The 24,645-nt window shown below is 45.5% G+C and overlaps 1 protein-coding gene across 1 annotated transcript; it reads left to right on the top strand.

Moving 5' to 3' along the window:
• Positions 1 to 5,707: 5,707 nt before the first annotated feature.
• Positions 5,708 to 19,072, top strand: LOC118088642 (flavin-containing monooxygenase 5-like). The gene is made up of 9 exons (XM_035122525.2): positions 5,708 to 5,844; positions 7,984 to 8,121; positions 9,303 to 9,491; positions 11,843 to 12,005; positions 14,351 to 14,493; positions 15,034 to 15,233; positions 16,139 to 16,494; positions 16,873 to 16,945; positions 18,206 to 19,072. The coding sequence occupies exons 2-9, from the start codon at positions 7,990 to 7,992 to the stop codon at positions 18,558 to 18,560; spliced, it is 1,611 nt and encodes a 536-aa protein (XP_034978416.1). The 5' UTR covers positions 5,708 to 5,844; positions 7,984 to 7,989; the 3' UTR covers positions 18,561 to 19,072.
• The last annotated feature ends 5,573 nt before the right edge of the window (positions 19,073 to 24,645 follow it).

Here is a 24,645-nt window from a genome sequence, read left to right as displayed (position 1 = left end):
AAGGTTAAAAAAAAAGGTTAGGCCACTGAAAGGAGAGGGTAAGCACCACCCATTTGTTTATTTAATTTACTAAAGCATTGGATAATACTATAAGCAGCATGCGGGAGGGTGAGCCTGCGACCTGAATTCAGGAACTAAAGTATTTACCATCACAAAAGAATGGCCAGGCTGCCCAGATAATGCAACCAGTGACCATTATCAGGTACCCTGGCAGACAGGATTTCTGCTGTAGATGTATGTGATGTATGTATGATGTTTTTTGGGGTGGTGGTGGTGGTCTTGGGCTACAGGGTGGACAATTTCAAAAGTCTATATCAGGGCTTGCGCACCATTGTTCAGGGATCTCCTCCCTCCTGCGTGTGGTGAGTGGGGACCCTGTTGCAACAGTTCCTTGAATAAAGATCAGGCTTACTAGCCACTTTGCTTCTCCATATACTCTGGTTGGCCTCTGTTATTTTCTCCTACTGATAGGGAACTCACTTAAGGACTCTATACGGGCTCTGGAATACCCCATAAGGGAAAGGGAGCAGTTTTTTCTCATAACAGGATCATAAAGCAAACTCAATGCTCAAGCTGTCCTTTCACGATTCAGAGGCAAGAGGCTTGCCGTGATGTGGTAAGAGGTTGCATGCCACCCCCCAATCTCTGCCGAGTGGTACATGGGCGTACCCAGGATCAAAGCTAGGGGGGTCACACCAGCCACACACCCAGCCACCCGATTGGCTAGCTGCCAATGACGGGGCCAGGATCCCCCTAGGAGGCATGGTCAACCTCCACGCCCCCCGGTGGAAAGGGGGCCGTTTGCAAGGCAGCACACGGAGCCACCCACGCTTGCACTCCTGCCTCGCCCGCTACTTTAATGGCAGCGGTGACTAAAACGAGGCAGCAGCAGCGAAGCTGCCTCCATTGAAGGAGACCTGGACCTGGGCTAACTTCAGCCCACACTCTTTCAAGTCACAGCGAGCACAGCACAGAAAGTGCTGCCCCACAATGCTCCACGGCACTTAGCCCAGGTCCAGGTTTTTTTCAACAGAGGCAGCTTCGCTGCCGCTGCCGCCGTTTCGCTTCAGCCAAGCAGGCTGAGGCGGAGCACAGCAGGCAGCGTCCCTGCCTGTCCTCTCCAGCTGCCCTGCTTCTAGGGGGGCAGCTGCCCCCCTGCCCCATGCTGGGTACGCCCATGGAGTGGTAGCAAGATTTCAGGGGGTTCCAGGCACTTACCCGTGGTTGTGTTTCCATTGGGAATCAGGATGGGGTGGAGACTGCTGGGTCTTTAAGAAATATGGTTTATTTTACACATATTGACCCAATGTAGGGAGAAAGTACCCCACAAAGCCTCACCCAAGCAATGAATAAGCTGCCTGAATTACTGTATTTTTCTGTGTATAAGAATTTTTTTGGGGGGGGGACTCAAAATTAAGAAAATGGGGGGAGATTGCCCCCGTGTATAAGACTACCCCCCCTTTTAAACATTATATTTTAGTAAAAAAAAACCCACAACCCTAGTCTTATACACGGCGAAGTACGGTATTTATTAAACAATTAATTCTGCATCCCTGAGTTGTGGATTAAAGTGAACTATAGAGCCCTGGAATACATTTTCATATATTTATGGGGAGCAGAAATGTATTGATTTATTTTTCCTGAAATACACTCAAGGCTCTCCATGCAAGCATAAATCAATAACTTTTTTAAATTTATTTTAAACCAACAAGCATGCTTTCGTAAGAATGAATGACTCTGATATTTTTTTGAGTTGACTCCTTAATATTAACAGGCAAAAGAGATCCATAATTTCTCACCAATGTTTGTCAGAAATGTTTAAACACTCAGTAACGCAGCCCCAAATTGTGAAGAAACATTGTGCCAGATTTTCAGCCCATGGATTCAGCCCACGATTTTCCTTTAAACTGGGATGTCAGTTTAAACCAGGGGTCAGCAAACTTTTTCAGCAGGGGGCTGGTCCAATGTCCCCCTTTTGGGGGGGAGAAAGAACACATTCCTATGCCCCACAAATAACCCAGAGATTCATTTTAAATAAAAGCACACATTCTACTCATGTAAAAACACGCTGATTCCTGGACCGCCCGTGGGCCGGATTGAGTAGGCGATTGGGCCGCATCTGGCCCACGGGCCTTAGTTTGCCTTCCCGTGGTTTAAACTGTCTATAGATGTAAGCATAAATGGCTTGGACTTTCTCTATCCACAATTCCAGGTCTTATCCAAAGCATGTGTCAATGGTTTGTGGATTTTGCTCTTACTTTTCTTCTCACTATTCCCTTCCCATTTGCCCAGTTTGTGTTCTAAGGCCGCCAGGCAGCAGACATTACACATGTTCCCCCAATAGGGTGGCAGACTTCTCATCTTTCTGTCCAAGCACATACATCTTCACATAACCCTTCGCTTCGGAGGGGATCCAGGAGAACAGAGAAGGAATCTACTTGTTCACAGTCTTGATATGGTTTAGGCAACACTCTTATAGGGCAGGTTTTTAATGTTTCTGGGATTTGCCCCTTGATTTGTAAGTCTTAAAAAAGCTTTAGAAGAAAAGAAGAAAGAAGAAGAAGAAGAAGAAGAAGAAGAAGAAGAAGAAGAAGAAGAAGAAGAAGAAGAAGAAGAAGAAGAAGAGGAAGAAGAAGAAGAAGAAGAGGAGGAGTAGTAGTAGTTTGGATTAGATATCCCGCTTTATCACTATCCGAAGGAGTCTCAAAGCGGCTAACAATCTCCTTTCCCCTCCTCCCCCACAACAGACACCCTGTGAGGTGAGTGGGGCTGAGAGACTTCAGAGAAGTGTGACTAGCCCAAGGTCACCCAGCAGCTGCATGTGGAGGAGCGGAGACGCGAACCCGGTTCCCCAGATTACGAGTCTACCGCTCTTAACCACTACACCACACTGGCCAGTTGTTCAGAAATGGTCTTATAAATAATGCCAATGAAGGCACCGTCCAGGCTGTTTATGAAGTTTCATTCTGTTTATTCCAGCTTGGACCTCTTCTAATGAAAAGGGTCTATCCATATATTTTTGGTGGTCCGGTGTTAATTTTGGAAGAGTGAGATTATTTAAACAGTGCTATAATGAACTGAAAAAGATTCTTAGGTATACTTTCCCCAAAAAACCTGAGGCATTTTTATTAGGAATCATTGGACAAAAGACTGCTAAGGAGGATCATATAATATTTTTGTATGCGACAACCGCGGCTAGGACTTTATTAGCCCCCAAATGGAAAACCCAGGAATTACCAACGATTGAAGAGTGGCAGACAAAAATGATAGACTATGCAGAATTAGCAAGACTGACTAGCAGGATCCAGAACCAGGGGGAAACAAGGTTCCAAAAAGACTGGAGTAAATTTGTGGACTATATGGAAAAGAACTGTAGAAGTTTAAAGACACTTGCAGGACTTAAATAAATCCTACGAATTGACTTTAAATGGAGGAAATAAAGGAACTGCGAGATAAGAGCTGAAAAGAAAACCAAATGAGGGGAAGGAGGGAAGTCAAGCTCGGCTTAGCACTGGAAATGAGAGAATTGAGAAGAATTGTTAAAAAGATAAATGTGTGTGGGTATTTGTTTTTTGAATGTTTGTTTTGTTTATTCTCTTTTGTGTGTTTATTCGGAAAATTTAATAAATTGCTTTTAAAAGAAAGAGATTATTTAAATAGTGCTGTAGTTCCCTAGCACCTGTAATAATACTACTACTAATACTAATACCAATACTACTACTACGGTACTACTAATTTTTTTATACCCCGCCCATCTGGCTGGATTTCCCCAGCCACTCTGAGGAGCCTGGTTGCAGAGTTTGGCACAGAATTCCGAGAATTCATGAAGAATCCTTTGTTTTTCACAGGTGCTCTGAAGCTCCGAGAGAGCTAACCGTCTAGTGCAGGCACCCCCAAACTTGGCCCTCCAGATGTTTTGAGACTACAACTCCCATCATCCCTAGCTAGCAGGACCAGTGGTCAGGGATGATGGGAATTGTAGTCTCAAAACATCTGGAGGGCCAAGTTTGGGGATGCCTGGTCTACATAGCTGCCAAGTTCTCCCTTTTTTAAAGGGAAATTCCCTTATGCTGAATAGGCTTCCTCGTGAGAAAAGGGAAAACTTGGCAGCTATGCTGGTCTAGTGTGTTGTTTTGTGTTCCTCAGGTTCTGCTAATCATAGCTCCTTGGGGGCGATCCAAATGCAGGATGAGGTGCATCTCTTTTGCAGCCAGGGTGTTGAAATGCCTTCAGAGCAATTGGAGCAGCAAGCTCAGACGCCATCTTGCCTGGCTGACATCACCACCCTCTGCCAAGGTGGAGTTTTAATCTAGGCAGCGACATATCAAAAAAGTGACCCTATCGTAGCTCACTCTGGAGCACCATAGGAACTCCATGGGCAGATCTTCCATTCATTTCAGTGGGGCTTGCATAGAAGTTTATGGTGGGTTGCACCCCATAGGTCAGATCTGCTTCCTGTTCAGCTGTGTTAAGGATAAATGGAAAATACTCTGCGTCCTGTAGTGATTTCATGCTCTTTATTGCAGCTTGTAAAACAGTGAATGAAACTTTCCCCCAAACATCCGCTCGTACCTACGGGACCGCCTCTCCCGGTATGCCCCGCAGAGGACATTAAGGTCCACAAATAATAACTTACTGGAGATCCCGAGTCACAAGGTGGTTAGCCTGGCCTCAATCAGAAACAGGGCCTTCTCAGTACTGCCCCCAACCTGGTGGAACGCTCTGTCTCAGGAGACTAGGGCCCTGTGGGATTTGTCATCTTTTCGTAGGGCCTGCAAGACAGAGCTGTTCCGCTTGGCCTTTGGACTCTCCTAAGGTTTTATCTTATAATGGTTTTATCTTACTTGTAGATTTTTAATTTTAAAATTGAATTTTAACATTGTATTAATCTGCATTTTAACTGAATTGTTTCTTTTATACTTGCATTGATATTTTTGTTGTTATCCACCCTGAGCCCGGTCTTGACTGGGAAGGGCGGGGTATAAATATTATTATTATTATTATTATTATTATTATTATTATTATTATTATATACCTTATTTACACAATGAACCCTGCGTGATTGGCTAATTCCGGCCTGCTCCTGTAGGCCAATCAAGTTGCGGATTCACTTCATCCAGGAGCCTGATTGGCTGCTCCTGCAGGCCAATCAGGTCACTGATTCACTTCAGACCAATAAGACTGCTGCATTCTGCATCCTATTGTTCTAGGATCCAGCTCAGTACATAACAATAAACAAAATCTGCTGCCTCATTTGGCTAATGGTAAGGGGCTGTCTTAGCTGCTTATCAGACATAATTGATGACTGCAGGTTAATGGAAAGTATACAAGCAGATACCTGACTTTAAGGGATAATCTAAGCTTTTGGAGATGTAAACAGTCTGTCTTCAGAAGAGCCACAAATTGTTATCAAATGAAGAAATTCTCTGATGTAATTGATTACTAGAAATTGCTGGAGCATATACAAGCAGATATTATCTAACCTTGCTAAGCAATGTGCTCTGATTATTTAACCTTTGGGTGATTTAGTAGTCTGCCATTGGGATAGGGATGCCCACCATAAAAATGTCATGGACTAAATTGAGGAGCGAGAGGCGGAGGCAGCGGTGGGGTCATTAATCCCGATATAGTAGGCTGGCCTGATTGTCAGGTGGTTTTTATAAGACATCAAGACAGCCCCACTGTTACCCATTTAGAACACTGCCTCCTACAATTGGTGGAAATCAGGAACAGAGAAGTCCTCTGAGGGGTTCCTTCTTCACATACAACTTCTAAGAGAAACGTCTGCTAAGAGCTGTTGAAGAGAGAAATAAGAGGTTCTCAATAGCAGCCAACAGGAAACAAGTAAGTAGAGATAGATGGCATCTCTGTTAATTAATGCCCACACAGTTGATTCACACAGCTGCCCCCCTACACCAAGTCTATCTCAGTCAACATGTGTAAGGACTGCTGTATTGTCTGCAGCAGAAAGAATCCCTCGTAGGATCAGACTACAAGGTCCCCTGCTACCTGTTCATCAGGTGATTGTTTTAAATATAGAGGCTAAGCAGAAGTTCAATATAATTCCCCTTGGTTACAAAGTCAGAGTGGGCAAAGCTCTACTGAGTATCTCTGCCATAGCTTTTTTTGTCAATGTATAACAGAATTTTTTGTGCTCTGGCACATTGCAACACCGAGCTTATTGGAAACATGGTAGCTATAGACTCAAACATTAGAATAAGTCAGGCAGTTGATTTCTACAGGCTTAATAAAACAAAAACCACAAACATCATACCACTGGACACCAGAGAATGTATTACACAAATTGCAATATGGTTCAAAAGGCTACCACTTTCTGTAATACGGTTAAAAAACCTACAATACCATTTGGATAATCGTACACACACACTTCAAAAACTCCCTCAGTATCTTTAATGGAAGAGATAGATTATATAAAATGTGGACTTATGCTTTTTGATGAATCACATGAGGCGGAATTTTTTAAAAAGCTGATAAATCAGTGTAAAATGCTGCTGCCTATTTTTGCAGGGGTTGAATGCCTTGTAATGAGAATAATGTGTCTGTTTGCCAGCCCACAAGGGATCCAGGCCTAGGTGGACAATCATGGACAATCATTATCACTAGGACATTTCTAACATGACGTTTTCTTTTGCTTTTCTGTAACTCCCCCCACCCTCCTTTATGGTATATCACAGGGGTCAGCAAACTTTTTCAGCAGGGGGCCGGTCCACTGTCCCTCAGACCTTGTGGGGGCCGGACTATATTTTGAAAAAAATATATGAACAAATTCCTATGCCCCACAAATAACCCAGAGATGCATTTTAAATAAAAGCATACATTCTGTTCATGTAAAAACACCAGGCAGGCCCCACAAATAACCCAGAGGTGCATTTTAAATAAAAAGATTCTACTCATGTAAAAACACGCTGATTCCCGGACTGTCCGCGGGCCAGATTTAGAAGGCGATTGGGCCACATCCGGCCCCCAGGCCTTAGTTTGGGAACCCCTGGTATAGCAGAAGCCTTTTTATGCTTGCATGACTTTGCAAACTACTCCAGTAATAGAGATAAGAATCTACCAGCTTAGCAAAATGCAGTAAATGTGATCTTTAGGGTCTGGAAAGTACATCCGTACTGAAACCTCGGGTTGCCATATTTCAAAAAGTGAACATCGTTGAGCTTTTTTTTTTGTGGCAAAAATGTTTATATGAAACTGCTAATGCAAGCAGGGAACAAAGATGAAATCCACCAGTTACAGCTGATTAGGACGCTCATAGAGATCAGGTATTTTTGCAATATAATGTATGTATAATATAATATAATATAATATAATATAATATAATATAATATAATATAATATAATATAATATAATATAATATAATATAATATAATATAATATGATATAATATAATATAATAAGGTAAAGGTAAAGGGACCCCTGACCATTAGATCCAGTCGTGACTGACTCTGGTGTTGCGCGCTCATCTCGCATTATTGGCTGAGGGAGCCGGTGTACAGCTTCCAGGTCATGTAGCCAGCATGACAAAGCCGCTTCTGGCAAACCAGAGCAGCACATGGAAACGCTGTTTACCTTCCCGCTGTAGCGGTTCCTATTTATCTACTTGCATTTTGACGTGCTTTCGAACATAATATAATATAATATAATAAGTATCTGCTTCCCCCGATGCTTGGCATGTGGGCTTTGTGATCTTATTCACCCCATGTCTTGATTGAACCATCTCTCAGTGAACTGAATACCTTTTACATCCATCGTCTGTCTTCTCAATTGGCTTTAATGGGGGAGGCGGTGCTGGAGACCCTTTTGGGGGTCAATTTGTACAATTAACTGGAGAAAACCAATGGCCTGCTGCCTCCTTGTATCAAGCCCTGAATAGGAAAGCTGTTTGCTGTGTGATGTTTCATTATGTTTTTATATATGTTGGAAGCCACCCAGAATGGCTATTATTGTTGTCGTTGTGGCAGGCTGTCATGGCGAAAAGGGTTGCTGTCATTGGAGCCGGGGCCAGTGGCCTAACTGCTATTAAATGCTGCTTGGATGAAGGTCTCCAGCCAACATGTTTTGAAAGAAGTGACGACATTGGTGGGCTGTGGAGGTTCCAGGTATGTCGAAGTCTGGCTTTGTTGTTTATTTACAAGGGAATGGCAAAATGTCCATGTGCAAACAGCAATATTGCCCCTTGCGTCAGGATCAGCACCTAGCAAAGAGAATGGTGTTTTGTTTCTGCTTTGTCCACCTGTATCTCCTTAAAGAATATGGGGGGGGGGAAGAGGCTGGGAGATCAAAGTTAAATTTGGATGGGGGAGGGATTGCTAATCATTGGAAGCTCCTATAAAAACTTCAATTTCAAAGTGTTCAATTCAGTTCAATTCAAAGTGTTGGTGCTGACCTTTAAAGCCCTAAACGGCCTCGGTCCTGTATACCTGAAGGAGCGTCTCCACCCCCATCTTTCTGCCCAGACACTGAGGTCCAGTGCCAAGGGCCTTCTGGCAGTTCCCTTGCTGCAAGAAGCAAACTTACAGGGAACCAGGCAGAGGGCCTTCTCGGTGGGTGGTGGCCCCCGCCCTGTGGAACGCCCTCCCATCAGATGTCAAAGAGAAAAATACTTTGCATTTTGAAACGCAAGTTTCTCAAAATGTGAATCACAGAATAATATTTTGCAGATTCTGAGTATTTGTTTTGATGAAGCTAGTAAGATACAAAACAATGATATACACATTGCGGGTGGCACTGTGGGTTAAACCACTGAGCCTAGGGCTTGCCTATCAGAAGGTTGGCGGTTTGAATCCCCGCAATGGGGTGAGCTCCCGTTGCTCGGTCCCTGCTCCTGCCAACCTAGCAGTTCAAAAGCACGTCGAAGTGCAAATAGATAAATAGGTACCACTCCAGCGGGAAGGTAAACGGCACTTCCGTGTTTGCCAGAAGCGGCTTAGTAATGCTGGCCACATGACCTGGAAGCTGTACACCAGCTCCCTCAGCCAATAGCGCGAGATGAGCGCCGCAACCCCAGAGTCGGTCACGACTGAACCTAATGGTCAGGGGTCCCTTTACCTTTACCTAAGCTCCTAATTTAAGACAAATTGCTTTCATTTTTAAATCTCACTACGGGTCTATGGTCAAACAGGTTTTTGAAGCACTATGGAAATCTGGAAAATGTGCTAGATCAGAAACCAAAACCTGGAGCCGTGATCCAACAATATCTGTACTAAGTACCTGGAGAAAAAAAAACATTATCTATGCTCAGCTTTAGAAGCCCTGTTCTTAATTCTGCAATTTCCTTCAGGAGCACGATATTGGGGGCCAGGCCAGCATTTATAAATCTCTAACCATCAATACCTCAAAGGAGATGATGAGCTACAGTGATTTCCCCATCCCTGCTGAGTACCCAAACTACATGCACCACAGCAAAGTGCTGGAGTACTTCAGGATGTATGCAGAACACTTTGACTTGCTCAGACACATACGTTTCAAGGTAAGAAGCCGGACCTCGTTCTTTGGCTACCGAGGCAGCACCGAGCATGATCACAGAAGGGATGGTGGAAAACAGCTGGGGACGGAAAACAGAAACAGATTCTCCTTTCCCCCCTGCCTCCCACTTTCTTACCTTTAAATGATTTTAAATTTAAATGATGCTTTTAATAAGATTTTTTGTTTTATTTAATTGTGTGTGGGTGTGTGTATCTTTTGTGTGTTTTTGAACTGTTTTCGTGTCACGAGCTGCCTTGGGGAAAAGGCAAGATATAAACAAGCAAACAAATAAAATGCTACAAAGGCATTTTTCAACATGTTTCAAGGGAAATTTGTAAAAACAACACAAATTATATACTCTAAAGAGACACAAAGTTACAGGCTCTAAAAACAGTTTTATTACAGAAAAATTTCAGAAACAGACAAGAAAGAGAAATTGCTGAATTGGGACTCATTACCAAGCTTAAAACCACGGAGCCACCTGGGATGAACAGAGATATCAGATTCTTATCTCATTATGCATGATCTAGCTTTCTTTTGTGCCTCATTATGCATGATCTAGCTTTCTTTTGTGCCTTGCTCCCCCCCCCCAGGACCAATTGCAGTCATCAGCAGTTGTTAATAGCCATCAACAGGTTCACCACTCCTATCAGCCCATCACCCATTCCCACCCCCCCACCCCCCACCCTCTGAATATAAATAAGGGTCTGGTTGATTCTGTTTCAGTGTATCTGACGAAGTGTGCATGCACACGAAAGCTCATACCAAAATAAAAACTTAGTTGGTCTTTAAGGTGCTACTGAAGGAATTTTTTTATTTTGCTTAGGCTCTAAAAAGACAGTCTCTGATATAATAAACTAAAAGCACTTTTGGAGTGGTTGAGGTGGGGACATTTTGACACCCCACCACAACCTCCCAGATTTGTTTGAGGTATGAACTTGATATTTCAAGCCATTATATTTTATTATACGTATATGTTTTATGATTTCATCATGTATGATATATTATTGGCCCATCCAGTTCAGCCTTCTCATCAGCTCTGACTGGTAAGCAGCGCTCCTTCGGGCGGGAGCTTCGGGCGGGAGCAGTTTCCCTCCCCTCCTGGAAGTGTCAAGTAATTTGCACCGGGGCCTTCTGAATGTGCACAGCAACTACAATCATGCTTTGTAAACTCCCTCTAGTATGGGTCGTACCACTTGAGATTGTAGCTGAGGGCTCACATGATTTTATGTGGATGTTCGATCTTTTCTCAAGTGGTACAGTCTTTATAAGGCTCCCGCACATTGGAAACTTATAGAATGGCTGTTCTTGTTTTCTGTGCGGACCACAATTTAGCCATGTAAGCTCCCACCTGGAACCTGATCTGGTCTTATCCAAGAACAGGTTTATAACACCTCATTGAGGAGCCGGGGGGGGGGGGGAGCCTGTATGTCTAGACAGTGACAGATTTACGTATAAGCTAAACAAGCTATAGCTTAGGGCCCCACTCTCTTGGGGCCCCCGAAAAAAATTAAAGGAAAAAATGGATGTACATTTCCAAAATATAAGATAAAAACAAATGAAATAATACCTACATACCGCAACAGTGCTTTGTGTTGTGTAGGCTCCTATGATGTAAGTAATGGGCCCCAGCTACTAGCCTGCTCCCTAAAATATCACTGGTTTGCTGATTTCTATATATAGGGTGCCTACATTCTGCATGTGCAAATGACTTTAGATACCTATTAGGTCTATAAATTACCATATAGCATATATTCAACACAAGAAACAGCGACAATTTGTTGTTGACAAAGGACAGCTGGACATATAAAGGGCCTCATTACCTTCAGTAGCTGAGGGCCTCATCAAACCGAAATCCGGCCCTGCGTCCAGATATTCATTGTATGAGCAGTTCCCAAAATGATTCAAAGGAACGTCATCAGGGCCGTCTTAAGCGCCCCTGGCGTCGTGGAGCGACGGATCCCTCCGGCGCCCCCCGCCCCATTTCCCAGCGCGGCGGGCGGGCAGGTGCAGTGCGCAGCGCGGTTGCCACAGGCGCTGCTGCGCAGTGGGCGGGCAGACACAGCGCGGGTGCCATGGGCGCAGCTGCGCGGCGGACCGGCGGACCGGCCGGCCAGCGGGCGAGCACAGCTTGCAGCGCCCTCCTGGCGGGCCAGTGCCGTGGTGCCCTGCGCCACCCAGCCTGGCCGTAGGGCCGGCCCTGAACGTCATCCCCGCGACCGCCCAACCTGAGGGTGCAACATCAATGCAACCCCACCCACTGGCCTTTGTGAGCATACTTTTTAATTCATGTGCTTCGTCGCTGTGAAATGTGCATATAAAGCCAAACATAAATCATTTACCTTGTCTTTCAAGGCCTGTGTCTGCAGCATAAAGAAACGGCCAGATTTCCCCATTACTGGCCAATGGGAGGTTGTAAGTGAAATATATGGGAAGCAGGAGTCTGCCATCTTTGATGCTGTCCTGGTCTGCACTGGACACCACATAGATCCTTATTTTCCACTGGATTTGTTTCCTGGTAGGTGGGATTTTTCTGATGTGGTCAATTGCTTGAGAATTCTGGGGAACCCATATGAAAGCAGAATCCGTGTGGCATGAATATGGTTCACCCCGCTATTCTTTTTAGGGTATTTGGGTGTCTTAGAATAATACATATAGTAACACCGACAACCTCAAATATTTAAGGCACTATGTGTAGGAACAGTTTACAATGCAGCTGAGATTATTAGGACGCCAACATTTAAGAGCAAATTTCTAGGCAACTTGGCTTTTGCCCATGCAAAGGACACATGCGATGCTTAGCCTAAAATGACAGGGGTTCTGCATGATCCCAGGGGAAGTTTTTATATGTGACATGGGTGTAAAAGACCCGGGTTCAAATTCCAACAGAGAAGGTTTGCTTTTGGTTAAGCTGCTTCAGATGCACTGTGTCTGTTGGGAAGAGATCTGGTTCTAGGATTTAAACAAATGACACTAGCCCAACTACTGTTAGTTTACTTTTTGTCCTAATTTGGGACCCAAGCCAGATATCAAGATGAGAACAAGTTTGCTAGGCAAAAAGAGGAGACCTGGGGAAATAGATTTGGCACTTTGGAACCACGCAGTGCTGCCCATAAAGCTGCAATTGTTTTGTTTCATTTAGAACACAAGTGTGTTAAAATCTCACAAGGATCCTGTTCAGTTGGTTGGGCTGAGAGTCAGTGACCTGCCTACAGTGACTTAAAGAGTTGAACCAGATGACATCCATATATATTTTTAATCCCTTGTATACCCCAGTCACATAAAAGGTGGAGGGTTTAGAAGGATCGAACTATGACACACAGAAAGAAGAAAATGAAGGAGACCCAAACCTTCTTTCTCCATATTACCTCCCAATGGTCAATTCCTGCTCCCCAACTTAGCTACATGTGAGCTAGAATGCAACCCATGTTTTCCACTCCAAACCTGACGGTCTGGGCCAACCTTTCTCAACCTTGGGTCCCCACATGTTGCTGGCCTACAGCTCCCATCAACCCTAACTAGCAGGACCAGTGGTCAGGGATGATGTGAGTCGTAGTCCAACAACATCTGGGGACCCAAGAATGAGAAAGGCTGGTTTAGACTCTGCTGCCCACTGCCTCTCTTTGGCTGTAGGGGCTGCAAGAAAAGGTGGTTCATCTTCATCTCATCTAGTGTCTATTTAGCCCTATCTGTCCCTTGCTTCTTGGGAGAAAAGCGATGACAAACCTAGACAGCATCTTAAAAAGCAGAGACATCACCTTGCCGACAAAGGTCTGTATAGTTAAAGCTATGGTTTTCCCAGTAGTGATGTATGGAAGTGAGAGCTGGACCATAAAGAAGGCTGATCATCGAAGAATTGATGCTTTTGAATTAGGGTGCTGGAGGAGACTCTTGAGAGTCCCATGGACTGCAAGAAGATCAAACCTATCCATTCTTAAGGAAATCAACCCTGAGTGCTCACTGGAAGGACAGATCGTGAAGCTGAGGCTCCAGTACGTTGGCCACCTCATGAGAAGAGTTCCTGGAAAATACCCTGATGTTGGGAAAGATTGAGGGCACAAGGATGAGATGGTTGGACAGTGTTCTTGAAGCTACCAACATGAGTTTGACCAAACTGCGGGAGGCAGTGGAAGACAGGAGTGCCTGGCGTGCTATGGTCCATGGGGTCACGAAGAGTTGGACAGGACTAAACGACTAAACAACAGCAACAGCAGCAACAACAACAACAACAACAACAACAACACCTATCCCAGGATGTAGAAACTGGTGTTGGGATATGCTAGGTAGCATGCAGTGAATATATATGGGTGAAGGATACAAATTGGCTGATTATGGTAGGTGTGTGGAAACCTTCACACTCCAGAAGTTGCTAAACTACAACTCCCATCATCTCTGGCTATTGGCCACACTTGCTGGGCCTGGTGAGAGTTTTGGTTCAGGAACATTTGGAAGGCCAAAGGTTCCCCACCGCTTATGGCATTTATACATCGCCCATTATGAAACCATCACGGTGGTTTACAGAAGAGCTTAGTTAAAGGAAATACAATTTAGCTGAAAGAACAAAAACTCTAAATAGATGCAGCAGTAAAGCTCCAAGCAGTATGAAAGAGAAAGAAATGCAGCCTGATGGGAGCTGGAGTCCAGGAACACCTGGAGGGTTTGCAGGTGCCCCATCTCTGCTCGGAGGAAGAACATTTCATACCTGGGGCGATGTCGGTCTTGACAATCCCTGCTAGGGGCACGGATAAAACTCTGTGAAACCTGTACGGATGTTTAAATCTGAGGCTTTCCCTTGACAGTCAAAGCAACAAGGATACACCTTGCCCAGCACCATGCAAATTGGCTTATTTCTCCTTTTCACAGGTATTGAGAAGTTTAAGGGGAAAATTATGCACAGCCGAGAATATAAGCACCCTGAAAAATTCCGGGACCAGCGAATCCTCGTGATAGGCTTGGGAAATTCTGGAGCAGACATCTCCGTGGACCTCAGCCATGTCACTAAGCAGGTTCTGCTCACTTAAGAAAAAGCAAATCAATCATTTGCCTTATATTCTCCTAAACACCTTTCTGGGGCACCTTTATCAAGCTTTGGGCCCTGTAGTGCCACTAAAACCAACAGAAGAGGTGACACTTAACTGCTTAATTCTGCACGTGTTTACTTGTAAGGAAGTCCCACTTAATTCAATGGGACTTGATGCCTCAGAATCTTTTTCCTAAATATGCAATTTAAAAACAAAACACAAAGCAATTCATGGGGGGCTTTGAGGTTGAGCAATGGACCCACAGAGTCCCTTAGCTGCCTTTTCACCCACAGAGGGAAATATACTGGAGTTCCCCCTGTAGGATAATATTCCAAAATGGTATTCCCCACCTGCAGTATACCAAAGGATAGTGTATCAAACCCCTACAAAGTACCCTGCCAGCACATTCTAGTATGTGTTGGTTATGCCTGAACATGTGAACATGTGATTCCATTACACTTGGCTCTCAGTAGGCATCTGTGGTGGGTTTTTCTTCCTTAACCTGCCCCTGTCTCCTCTGGATAGATCTTTCTGAGCACCAGAACTGGCACCTGGGTGGTGAATCGTGTCTCCGATGACGGGTACCCCTTAGACGTGGTTCATTTTACACGTTTCAAAAACCTCCTTCGCAATATGCTTCCTTGCACTCTGGTGAACCTGTGGGGAGAGAAGAAGCTGAACATGAGGTTTAATCATGAGAACTATGGTATAAAACCCCAGCACAGGTAAGGCAGGAGTCTTTTTTTTAATCTTGGAGAATTGTGAAGGGTGGGGAATTCTTCCTTTCTTTGCTGTTTTTAGCATTTTTTTCCTTTTTCATGTAAATATGCAAGGAACCATTTCCATTCTTCTATTAAAATTTTGTTATCTTGATTTCTTATTTTTCCGGTAAGTTTTGCCATTTCTGCATATTCCATAAGTTTTTGTATCCATTCTTCTTTTTCTGGGACTTCTTCTTTCCATTTTTGGGCAAGTAATAAATTTCAATACAGTTTGGGTAAGCTCTGTGCCTATAATTCCCCAAAGGAAAGCTTTTGGCTTTCCCCACAAACATTATTTTAAACATCTTTTTCAATTCATTATATATCATTTCCCAGTTAAGCTTTAACCTTACTACAAGTCCACCACATATGGTAAAAAAGAACCTTCTTTCTCTTTACACTTCCAACACTTATTTGATATTGATTTATACATTTTTGCCATTTATTCGGTGTTAGGTACCATCAATATAACACTTTCATATAATTTTCTCTTAGACCATAACATGCTGTAAATTTTATATTCATATTCCATGATCGTCCCCATGCTTCCATATTTATATTTTAACCAATAACTGTTAACCAATAACTGCAAACCACTGTTATAAATCTATACTGTCCTCCTGTTCTCGGGAAGATTCAGGAAGAAGGGGGCGGTCCCCACCATTCCTTCTCAGTCCAGTCCCTGACACATACACACAGAGAAGCAAAGGCTTCTCCTCTTGTGCTCCGTAAAGAGCCATGAACACTGGGGGTGACAAACAACCAAGGAATAAATCTTAATAAACTTCTGCAAGCACAGAACAACCCCCCCCCCCAACCCATCCAGAGGTTGCAGCACTTCAACATCTATTTCCTTCTTTGCCCCGTAGGTTCCTCAGTAGGTATCCCATTGCAGCTGACGACCTTCCAAACGCCATAATTTCTGGTAGGGTGCTCATGAAGCCAAACGTGAAGGAGTTCACTGAGAGAGGAGTGATTTTCGAAGATGGCAGCAGAGAGGAAGAGATTGACGTGGTGATCTTTGCCACAGGCTACAACTACTCCTTTGCCTTCTTTGAGGAGGGAGTCATCAAGACAAGGGACAATGGGATCCCGCTATATAAGTTTGTCTTCCCACCACAGCTGGAAAAGCCCACACTGGCAATCATTGGCCTCCTCCAACCTTTGGGCGCCATCATGCCAATAGCTGAACTCCAAGCTCGCTGGGCCACAAGAATCTTCAAGGGTAAGGAAGAGAGGAATACACTGTGGATTCCTGAGCTACTGCTCTGCTAAGGTCTCCAGCTTGGGCTCTGTTCTGTATAATGAACTCCCCGATCCATGCTGGAATGACAAAGAGTTATGGGTCGATTCTCATGGGGGTGAAAATGTGATTTCTAATCCAACCATACATTTCTATAGCTGTGTCTGGGAGAGGACTGAGTTATGAGAGGGGTTGCAGTAGGCAAGGAGACCAGGGCTTGAACCAAACCAGCGTTTTACCTAAGAGGACAGGAAAGGAATGAGCAGCTTTTTGCAGGAGAAAGAGCGCTGTGAAACAATTGGGCAGCCGATCCTTTATTTGAAATGCTTAACTGGTACATATGTGTGTGTTATTTTTCAGGCCTGCTCAAGTTGCCTTCAGAGGATGAAATGATGGCTGACATAACTGAGAAGATCAAGTATAATGAGAAACGGTAGGTTGCCGTCTTTCCATACTTACGGTGAGGGGTGCTGATTTCTCTCGGGACTTCAGCATGCTGAATTTCCTGGTCTTGGAAGCTTACTTCTTATTTCTAGCTTTGTAGAGTGTTCTTCAAATGTGTAGTTTGCCAGAGCTTCCCATTAGTTCATGTCATTTTACACCTCTACATTGCTGGTGGGCACATTGATAAAATGCGGCAGAAAAGCAATATTTGTGCCAGTGTACAAGCTTTTTTCCCTGCAGCATTCCCCCGTGTTTGAATAGGGTGGCAAGTGTGTGTGTGTGTGTGTGTGACCTTTGACCACCAATTTGGGAAGACTAGCATCCCTTGAGCAATAGGATGTGGGGCAGAGGAACAGTTTGGGGCTAGTTTCCATTTTAAACTGGGAGTCAGAGAAGCAGAAAGAGTTGACTGAGGTTGAAGCATCCTTCTGGTCCACAGTTGCTCTTTGGCAACCTGATGCATAATTACTAGCTTTGCTACCTGCTAAGGAGTGCATCTATTTCTGCTCTGCCCAGCCTGGATATTTGTAAGCAAAGCAAATATACGCAAGAGATGATAAGTCTCCAGTGCTCTCTCATCCACAGGAAGGTGAACCCTCCACCAGGGCTGTACCTAGGTCCGGGCTGGGTGGCACAAGGCGCCAGGGCGCCTGGCCATCAGGGGCACAGAAGGGGTGCTGAATGCTGATGTCTGCCTTCATGCACCTCTGCTGTTGAGCGGCTTCAGGCAGCTCTCCGGAGGTGCGTGGGGAGCGCTGGCCTGGGGCCGCCTGAACAGCTGAGAGGCGCAGCGCGGCGGCCCCAGGCTTGCGCTCCCCGCACGCCTCCGGAGCTTCGTGCGGGGAGCGGGAGCCTGGGGCCGCCTCCTCCGCACCTCTCAGTTTCTGAGCGGCTTCAGGCCGCTCTCCGAAGGCAGCAGGGAGCGCAAACCTGGGGCTGCCTCCTTTGCGCCTCTCAGCTCCCGCGCGCCCCTCCTGCCCGCTTCACTCACGGGGGCACTGGAGGGATCTTGGCACCAGGGCGCCAGATATGGTCAAGACGGTCCTGCCCTCCACTGCTGTCCTGAAGTCTCAGGAAGTGTGTTGCCACTGGAAATGATGGGTCTTGCTCCCGGGGATTAAAAGCAGCCAAATGGGCCAAACTTGGCAAAGGGGGGAGGGGGTGGCTGTAGGGAGACCAAGCCGGAGCTGCGTTTAAGGTCTCCTCATGGTCTAACTAATGCCTGCTGATTCCCTTCCTCTCTCCTCAGATATGTGCCAAGCCAGCATACCATGCTCCAGGTGCAGTACGTTGATCACATGGACGAACTGGCCTCCCTGTCGGGAGTGAAGCCCAACCTGTCGCGCCTCATCCTGACGGACCCAAAGCTGGCCTGGGAGGTGTTCTTTGGGCCCTGCTCTCCGGTGCAGTTCCGTCTGAGCGGGCCTGGGAAGTGGGAGGGGGCCAGAAACGCCATCCTCACCCAGAAGGAGAGGATTGTCAAGGCCACCAAGACCCGAGGCCTGCAGACCTGCGTGGGCACCAGTCTGCCTTCGACTCCTTGTTTCTTCATCAAAGTGCTTGGCTGTTTTGCCTTCTTTGCCATCCTAGTAGCTTACCTGTAGATTGGCGCCATTTCCTTGTACCTGTATACTCTTGTACCTGGCAAACATCTAGGATGCTGGGAAGAACAGATGTGGCATTAAAGAGAGCAGAATCTGTTACATGTTACATATCTGTTACATTGTACATCTCAATGTGTCCAGCACCCTAATCTGAGGACTCTCACATTCAAAAGTTCCCAAGGAAAGAAAACCTTGTTATGATGGAAGATCATAAAAATCTACCCTCTGACTTGTATGAGTTCTATGAACATCCCCCATCTTTTCCTCCACAGATCAGGCTTTTGAACTGCTTAGAAGTGAGGATAAACAGTTTTTGAAATTACAGAGCAATAGCCACGTCAATATTTTATTCATGCAGCTGTCAGTCTACAACAGCTTATAACACAATAAATCTGTCCGTCTTTTAAGATGTTACAAGGCCCTGAGCAACTCTATCAGCTTAAGCTTCTGTGAGACAGAGAAATGTCAAAACTGGAGGTCTGTAGAATTTCTAAGAAATAAAACATACAACATGCTGAGCTAATCACAGTGACTGTTTACTGAAGTGCATGAAATGAAACATTATCAGCAAGATATAAAGCAGGGATGGGCAACCTTTTGGGGGCTAGTACACGGGACCAGATTCAGCTTGCTAGTCCCACTTAGCAGAAGCCTACACAAATACTTCTGCTAGAGCAGTGCCACTTCTTTCCACTTCCTCCCCCCCCCCTGTGGGCCAAAATTGGGGTGTGTGTGTGAGGAGAATCCCAGGATAGCATACAGAAGAGGAGAGGGGAGATTATTCCACTGGGCAAGCAGAAGTGCTTACGCAGGCAGACATTTCTAATAGCGGAATGCTGAATCCCTCCCTAAATTTCCCTGCACCCCAGGGGTGGGGAGCACACACTTGTCAATCTCCTGATGCCATGATCATCTGATGTCATAATGACAGCAGGTGGTTGCCATGTGTCAGACCCAGGCGCGGTGCTAGGGCTTTTTGCGCCCTAAGCAAAACACTTTCTGCCCCCCCCGTGCATGCGTCATGACGCACGCACGCCCCAGCGTGCCTGCGGAGCTTTGCGTGGGGAGTGGGAGGCCGAGGCCGCCTCAACTGAACAGCTGAGAGGTGCAGCGAGGTGGCCCCAGGCTCACGCTTCCCCCGTGCGCCTCCGGAGCTTCGCGCCCGGAGCGCGAGCTTGGGGCCGCCTAGCCATGCCTCTCAGCTGTTCAGATGAGGCGGCCCCAGGCTGCCGCTCCCTGCGCGAAGCTCCGGAGGTGCGCGGGGATCGCTGGGAGCGCGAGCCTGGGGGCGGGGCTGCCTCCTCCTGCTCTCTGCTCCGCTGCAGCCTGCAAGACCCTGCTGATCATGCTGGCTGGCGGGCCCTGCTGCCGCTTCTCTGCCGCTCCCCGCGCACCTCCTGAACTTTTCGCCGGGAGTGCAAGCCTGGGGCCGCCTCGCCCGCCTTTCAGCTGTTCAGAGGAGGCGGCCCCAGGCCCGCGCGCCTCCGGATAGCGGCCTGAGGCAGCACCGGCGGTGGGCGGTGGGCGGCCTGGTCAGCGCCCCCTCCATTTTGGCGCCCTAGGCCGTGGCCTAGTTCACCTTAATGGAAGCGCCGGGGCTGGTCAGACCATAGCGCTTTGCGACGCACATCCCAAATGCCCAACAATAAGCTGGTTGCCAGGCGCTCTGTAAGCCCCGAGCTTGAAAGTTAGAGAGAATGAAATGTGCAGAATGGGAGAGGAGCAAAAGTTGGTCTCTGCATCCTGCAATTGAGAATTCTCTGAGAGCTGCTTCTACACTCCTCAGAGAACTACAGTTCTCACGAGCGCCAGAGGTCCAGGCCCAGGGAAGGGCTTGAGAATTAAACCCATCCATTCTTCTGCCTTCCACAAGGTGTCGTCTGAGATCCACAACAGATTGGGCTCTTTCTGATGAAAAATCCCCGCTTTCATTGTTAATATCCAGTCTGGAGTTCTAGGGAACACAAACATTTGCACACTGCTTTGTAACATTCAGTTGGCCACATAGAGATACACCTTTAACTTACATCCATGAAAAAAAAATGCTTCCAGGCGTTTTCCAGGAACTCTTTAAGTCTGACGCAGAGAGTTGGTGGTCCTAGCCCTGCTCACAGGTTTGCGGCCAGGCAGAGATCAGATGTAGGAACCAACACTTGGAGCCTCTCTGCCACAATTTGCTCAGATGTGGCAGTTATACGGTCTGACATTAAGTTAAATCTTGGTCGAGTGTTTTTTTTTTTTTTTAAAAAGAGAGATTTATGTCTGTTGAAATAACTTTGAAATTTATATTTGATTGCACGTTTAATGAATTGGCCCAGTACTGAATTGCTTCCAGGATTTATAAAAAACACATACTGTACATCCACAGCTCAAAAAGCCAAATTACACTGATGACAGTATTTTGAATAATGGTAATGTGAATGAGTGTGGAGATTAAGTCATATATTACAGAGCCGATTCCTTTACAAATCCATTTGCACTCAAGCATAGGTGTTCCAGGCAAAAACAAACAAACAAACAAACAAACAAACAAACAAACAAACAAATGCATTTCAAAGCATGCCCAGGAGGCTATTGACTTGCCGGCTGGGTGTTCTGCTTTAAGGACAAAGAAGATCAGAACATGCTGTAGGCTGCTTTGGAAAGCCACCATCTCTGCTTGCAGGGGGTGAGGCTTCATTTTTCTGCATGTTTAGTGATTGGTGCTACACATACAATAGACACATCTGCATAGACTATAGCTATGCCATTTACTGCCACGGCTCCCAATTTAGGGACCTTGAGCAGTAGCACCATTGTAAAGCTCCAATTCTGCTGTGGTTCTCAATGCTAAGCGCAAAATTATGACATGCCCCTGGAAATGGAACCATACTGTCAAGTGGCATGTTGTCTTGCAGGCATTTCACATATGCCTTTGTAGATGTTGTGCAAGGAAAAAATATATATATACTGATGTGTGTGTGTGTGTGTGTGTGTGTGTGTCTCACACACACAGAGACAGAGAGACAGAGACTTCCTCTCACAACTGAATAGCTGAGTAGCTTGCCACAGCCTATCCACAATACAATTAAGGCTAAAATGTGGTGATTCCACATCTTGGTGTTCAAGCAACTTGGTCCTTAACAGTTCAAGTCCTTGCTTTTTGCACAGGAAACTCCCTGTTTGTTTGTTTGTTTGATTGATTGATTGATTTTATGTTTCCCTTCCCAAAACCCCTTTGCAGAGCAGCAGAGGTCAGATCTGTCTGCGGTAAACTGCTGCTTTTGCAAGATTATTTTATTCGTGGGATCTATTCACAACACAGCTGAGATTTAATCACCAAGCACATAGTCGCAACGGAGTAATTGCCAACTGCCCCAATGGCCACCTATAATTTCTACCAGACCTAGCAATTAGCTCCCACAATTAATTGCATTAACTCGGTTAAACCCATAATTGAGTAATTTTAGTTTTGGGGAAGTATAAACAAGTTCATGTCTGCAAATAAAGTGAGAGCTCTTTTTTTGTAGGTATTCAATAACAAGAGTATATGGAGCTGGAAAAGATTATAGCTTTACAAGGCAGAGATTTTATGGGTCACATCACATGTTTCGTGGCTTGGTTTTCACATATTATCTTCAACCTGCTCCAGTGTGTAATCAAAGACTTGTGGAATCGAATTGCCCCCATGTTGTTAAACACGTAAACAAAATAACTGACCATTTGCTAGCTTATAATGTTGCCTTATATCCACCACCTGAGGGAAGCTGCCCAATAAGAGGGCTGGCGATTTTATGAGCTGTGGATGATCAATTTATATCCATGTTATTCATTTTTGCGCAGATTCCTACCTGTGTTTCATAAGTGCAAACTGCAGCATTAATGTGTTTTTTAATAATAATTTTATTAGTTTTCAATTACAGTCCAATAATAGCCTCATTATAACAATGCCAAATTATAATACAATTGCTAACACCAATCATTCAGATACCAAATTATATAATTTAGGTGGCCCCCCACGTGCTAGAATTGATGGCTTGGTGATTTTCTTTATTTCTGCATTCCAAATTCTTATTAATTTCAATTACACTCCAGTCAAGATAGCAATCCCTTATATAACAACTGCAATATTAACAACTTCCATTTGTATTAACACATTAAGTGATTTATGGAACTACAGGTGAGGCACTCAACCTATGTCCTTATTCTACCTGTGTGTGGCAATTATTCTGTCCGTGATGTTTCTTCCTGTACTGCAGCATTAATGTTGGCCAGTTGACTTTACAAAAATGTCTATTTGGCTTGAGATACAGCAGGACCCAGGTGGCGCTGTGGTTAAACCACTGAGCCTAGGGCTTGCTGATCAGAAGGTCGGCGGTTCGAATCCCTGTGACGGGGTGAGCTCCCGTTGCTTGGTCCCAGCTCCTGCCAACCTAGCAGTTCGAAAGCACGTCAAAATGCAAGTAGATAAATAGGAACCGCTACAGCGGGAAGGTAAACGGCGTTTCCATGTGCTGCTCTGGTTCGCCAGAAGGGGCTTTGTCATGCTGGCCACATGACCTGGAAGCTATACGCCGGCTCCCTCGGCTAATAATGTGAGATGAGTGCGCAACCCCAGAGTCGGTCACGACTGGACCTAATGGTCAGGGGTCCCTTTACCCTTTACCTTTACAGCAGGTTTAATGCTCATTTTCCAATATCTTTCAGAAAGAGACACCCACAAATGTTGGGTTCTGTGATTCTACGTATTTGCACTGATGTGCCTATTCTTCAAAAATAGGAAACTGGGCACGTTCCAAATATTGTCTGGGGGTGGTTGCTCAACTGGAAACACTGCTGAACTTATGATAACTGCTCCCATCCAAGTATGGTGAAAGAAGGCATGGCTGCAAACTTTGGCAAAGTTGTTTAGGTTAAAGGAGATTTTGGGTAGAGGAACAAAAGGGTTCAGAATGGCCATACTGAGATGCTCAGAAGTGGCTAATAACATATGTTTAGAAAAAAAGAGTAAAAGATTATAGCCATACAACAGACTAATCATTGAATTGTAGGGTTGGAAGTGACCCAAAATGGTCCTCTATTCCAGCCCTCTGCAATGCAGGAATTGCAGCTAAAGAATCCCTGACAGATGGCCATCCAACCTCTGCTTGAAAACTTCCAAGAAAGTGCCGGAAGCACTGGGGGGCACCGCACAGCCCCCAGATCAAGATAAGCCTCTCCAGGAGTCTTCCTATGGAACACAGTATGAGACGGTCATAACTCTTTAGTCCCATTGTGCAGCATTCCCAAAATATGTGCACATTCAGATAGCATAGCTACCAAGTCTCCCGTATTCCCCGGGAAACCCCCGTTTTTCCAGCCGTTCCCAGCTGGAAAAACTGGGTTTTTTGTTTTCCCCCGGTTTATTTACCGACCGAGGGAGGTTCCTTCTGCGCATGTCTGGAATCTCTGGACATGCGCAGAAGCGATTTCTGGCGCGGCGGCCATTTTGGAACTGGGCGGAGCATGCTCAGAAGCGACTTCTGGTGCTGCTCTGCCCAGTTCCAAAATGGCGGCAGCGCTACTTCCGGTCTGCCGATCCCTTATTTTTCCGGCAGGAACTTGGCAGGTATGTCAAATAGCAGAGTAAAGCTGGAAGCTGAGGCTATGAGGTGTGTCATCTAAGTAATTTATTAAGCAATATATACAGGACAAAGCAATAATGGCTTCCTCTCACATCTTCTCCGAGAGAGAGAGAGAGTGAGAGAGAGAGAGAGAGAGAGAGAAGAAAGCACAATACAATGGAAGAGATAGGACTGGCTTCCGTTTCCCACACTTTCCAAGCATGGAATGTAAACACAGACATGTGATATAACAATCACACATCCAACAATGGGAGAGAATGAAAATACTGACAGGAAGGAGAATCCACCACCTCTGGAGGGAGAACGTTCCACTGTTGAATAGCTCTTACTGTCTGAAAGTTTTCCCTGATGCTTAGTTGGAATCTCCTTACTTGCAACTTGAATCCATTGGTTTGGGTCCTACCCTCTAGAACAGGAGAAAACAAGCTTGCTCCATCCTCCATGTGACAGCCCTTGATATATTTGAAGATGGCTATCATATC

This window comes from Zootoca vivipara, chromosome 7 (assembly GCF_963506605.1).
Source record: "Zootoca vivipara chromosome 7, rZooViv1.1, whole genome shotgun sequence".
NCBI classification, from domain to species: Eukaryota; Metazoa; Chordata; class Lepidosauria; order Squamata; family Lacertidae; genus Zootoca; species Zootoca vivipara.
This window is presented reverse-complemented; position numbering and strand designations above follow the sequence as displayed.

What these genes read in the sequence shown, in the direction of transcription:
- LOC118088642 (XM_035122525.2), top strand. Translation starts at nt 7,990, where the DNA reads ATGGCGAAAAGGGTTGCTGTCATTGGAGCCGGGGCCAGTGGCCTAACT. An exon ending in GTGGGCTGTGGAGGTTCCAG is followed by an intron (nt 8,122 to 9,302) that starts GTATGTCGAAGT and finishes AATTTCCTTCAG; the next exon opens with GAGCACGATATTGGGGGCCA. An exon ending in ATCAAGTATAATGAGAAACG is followed by an intron (nt 16,946 to 18,205) that starts GTAGGTTGCCGT and finishes CTCTCTCCTCAG; the next exon opens with ATATGTGCCAAGCCAGCATA.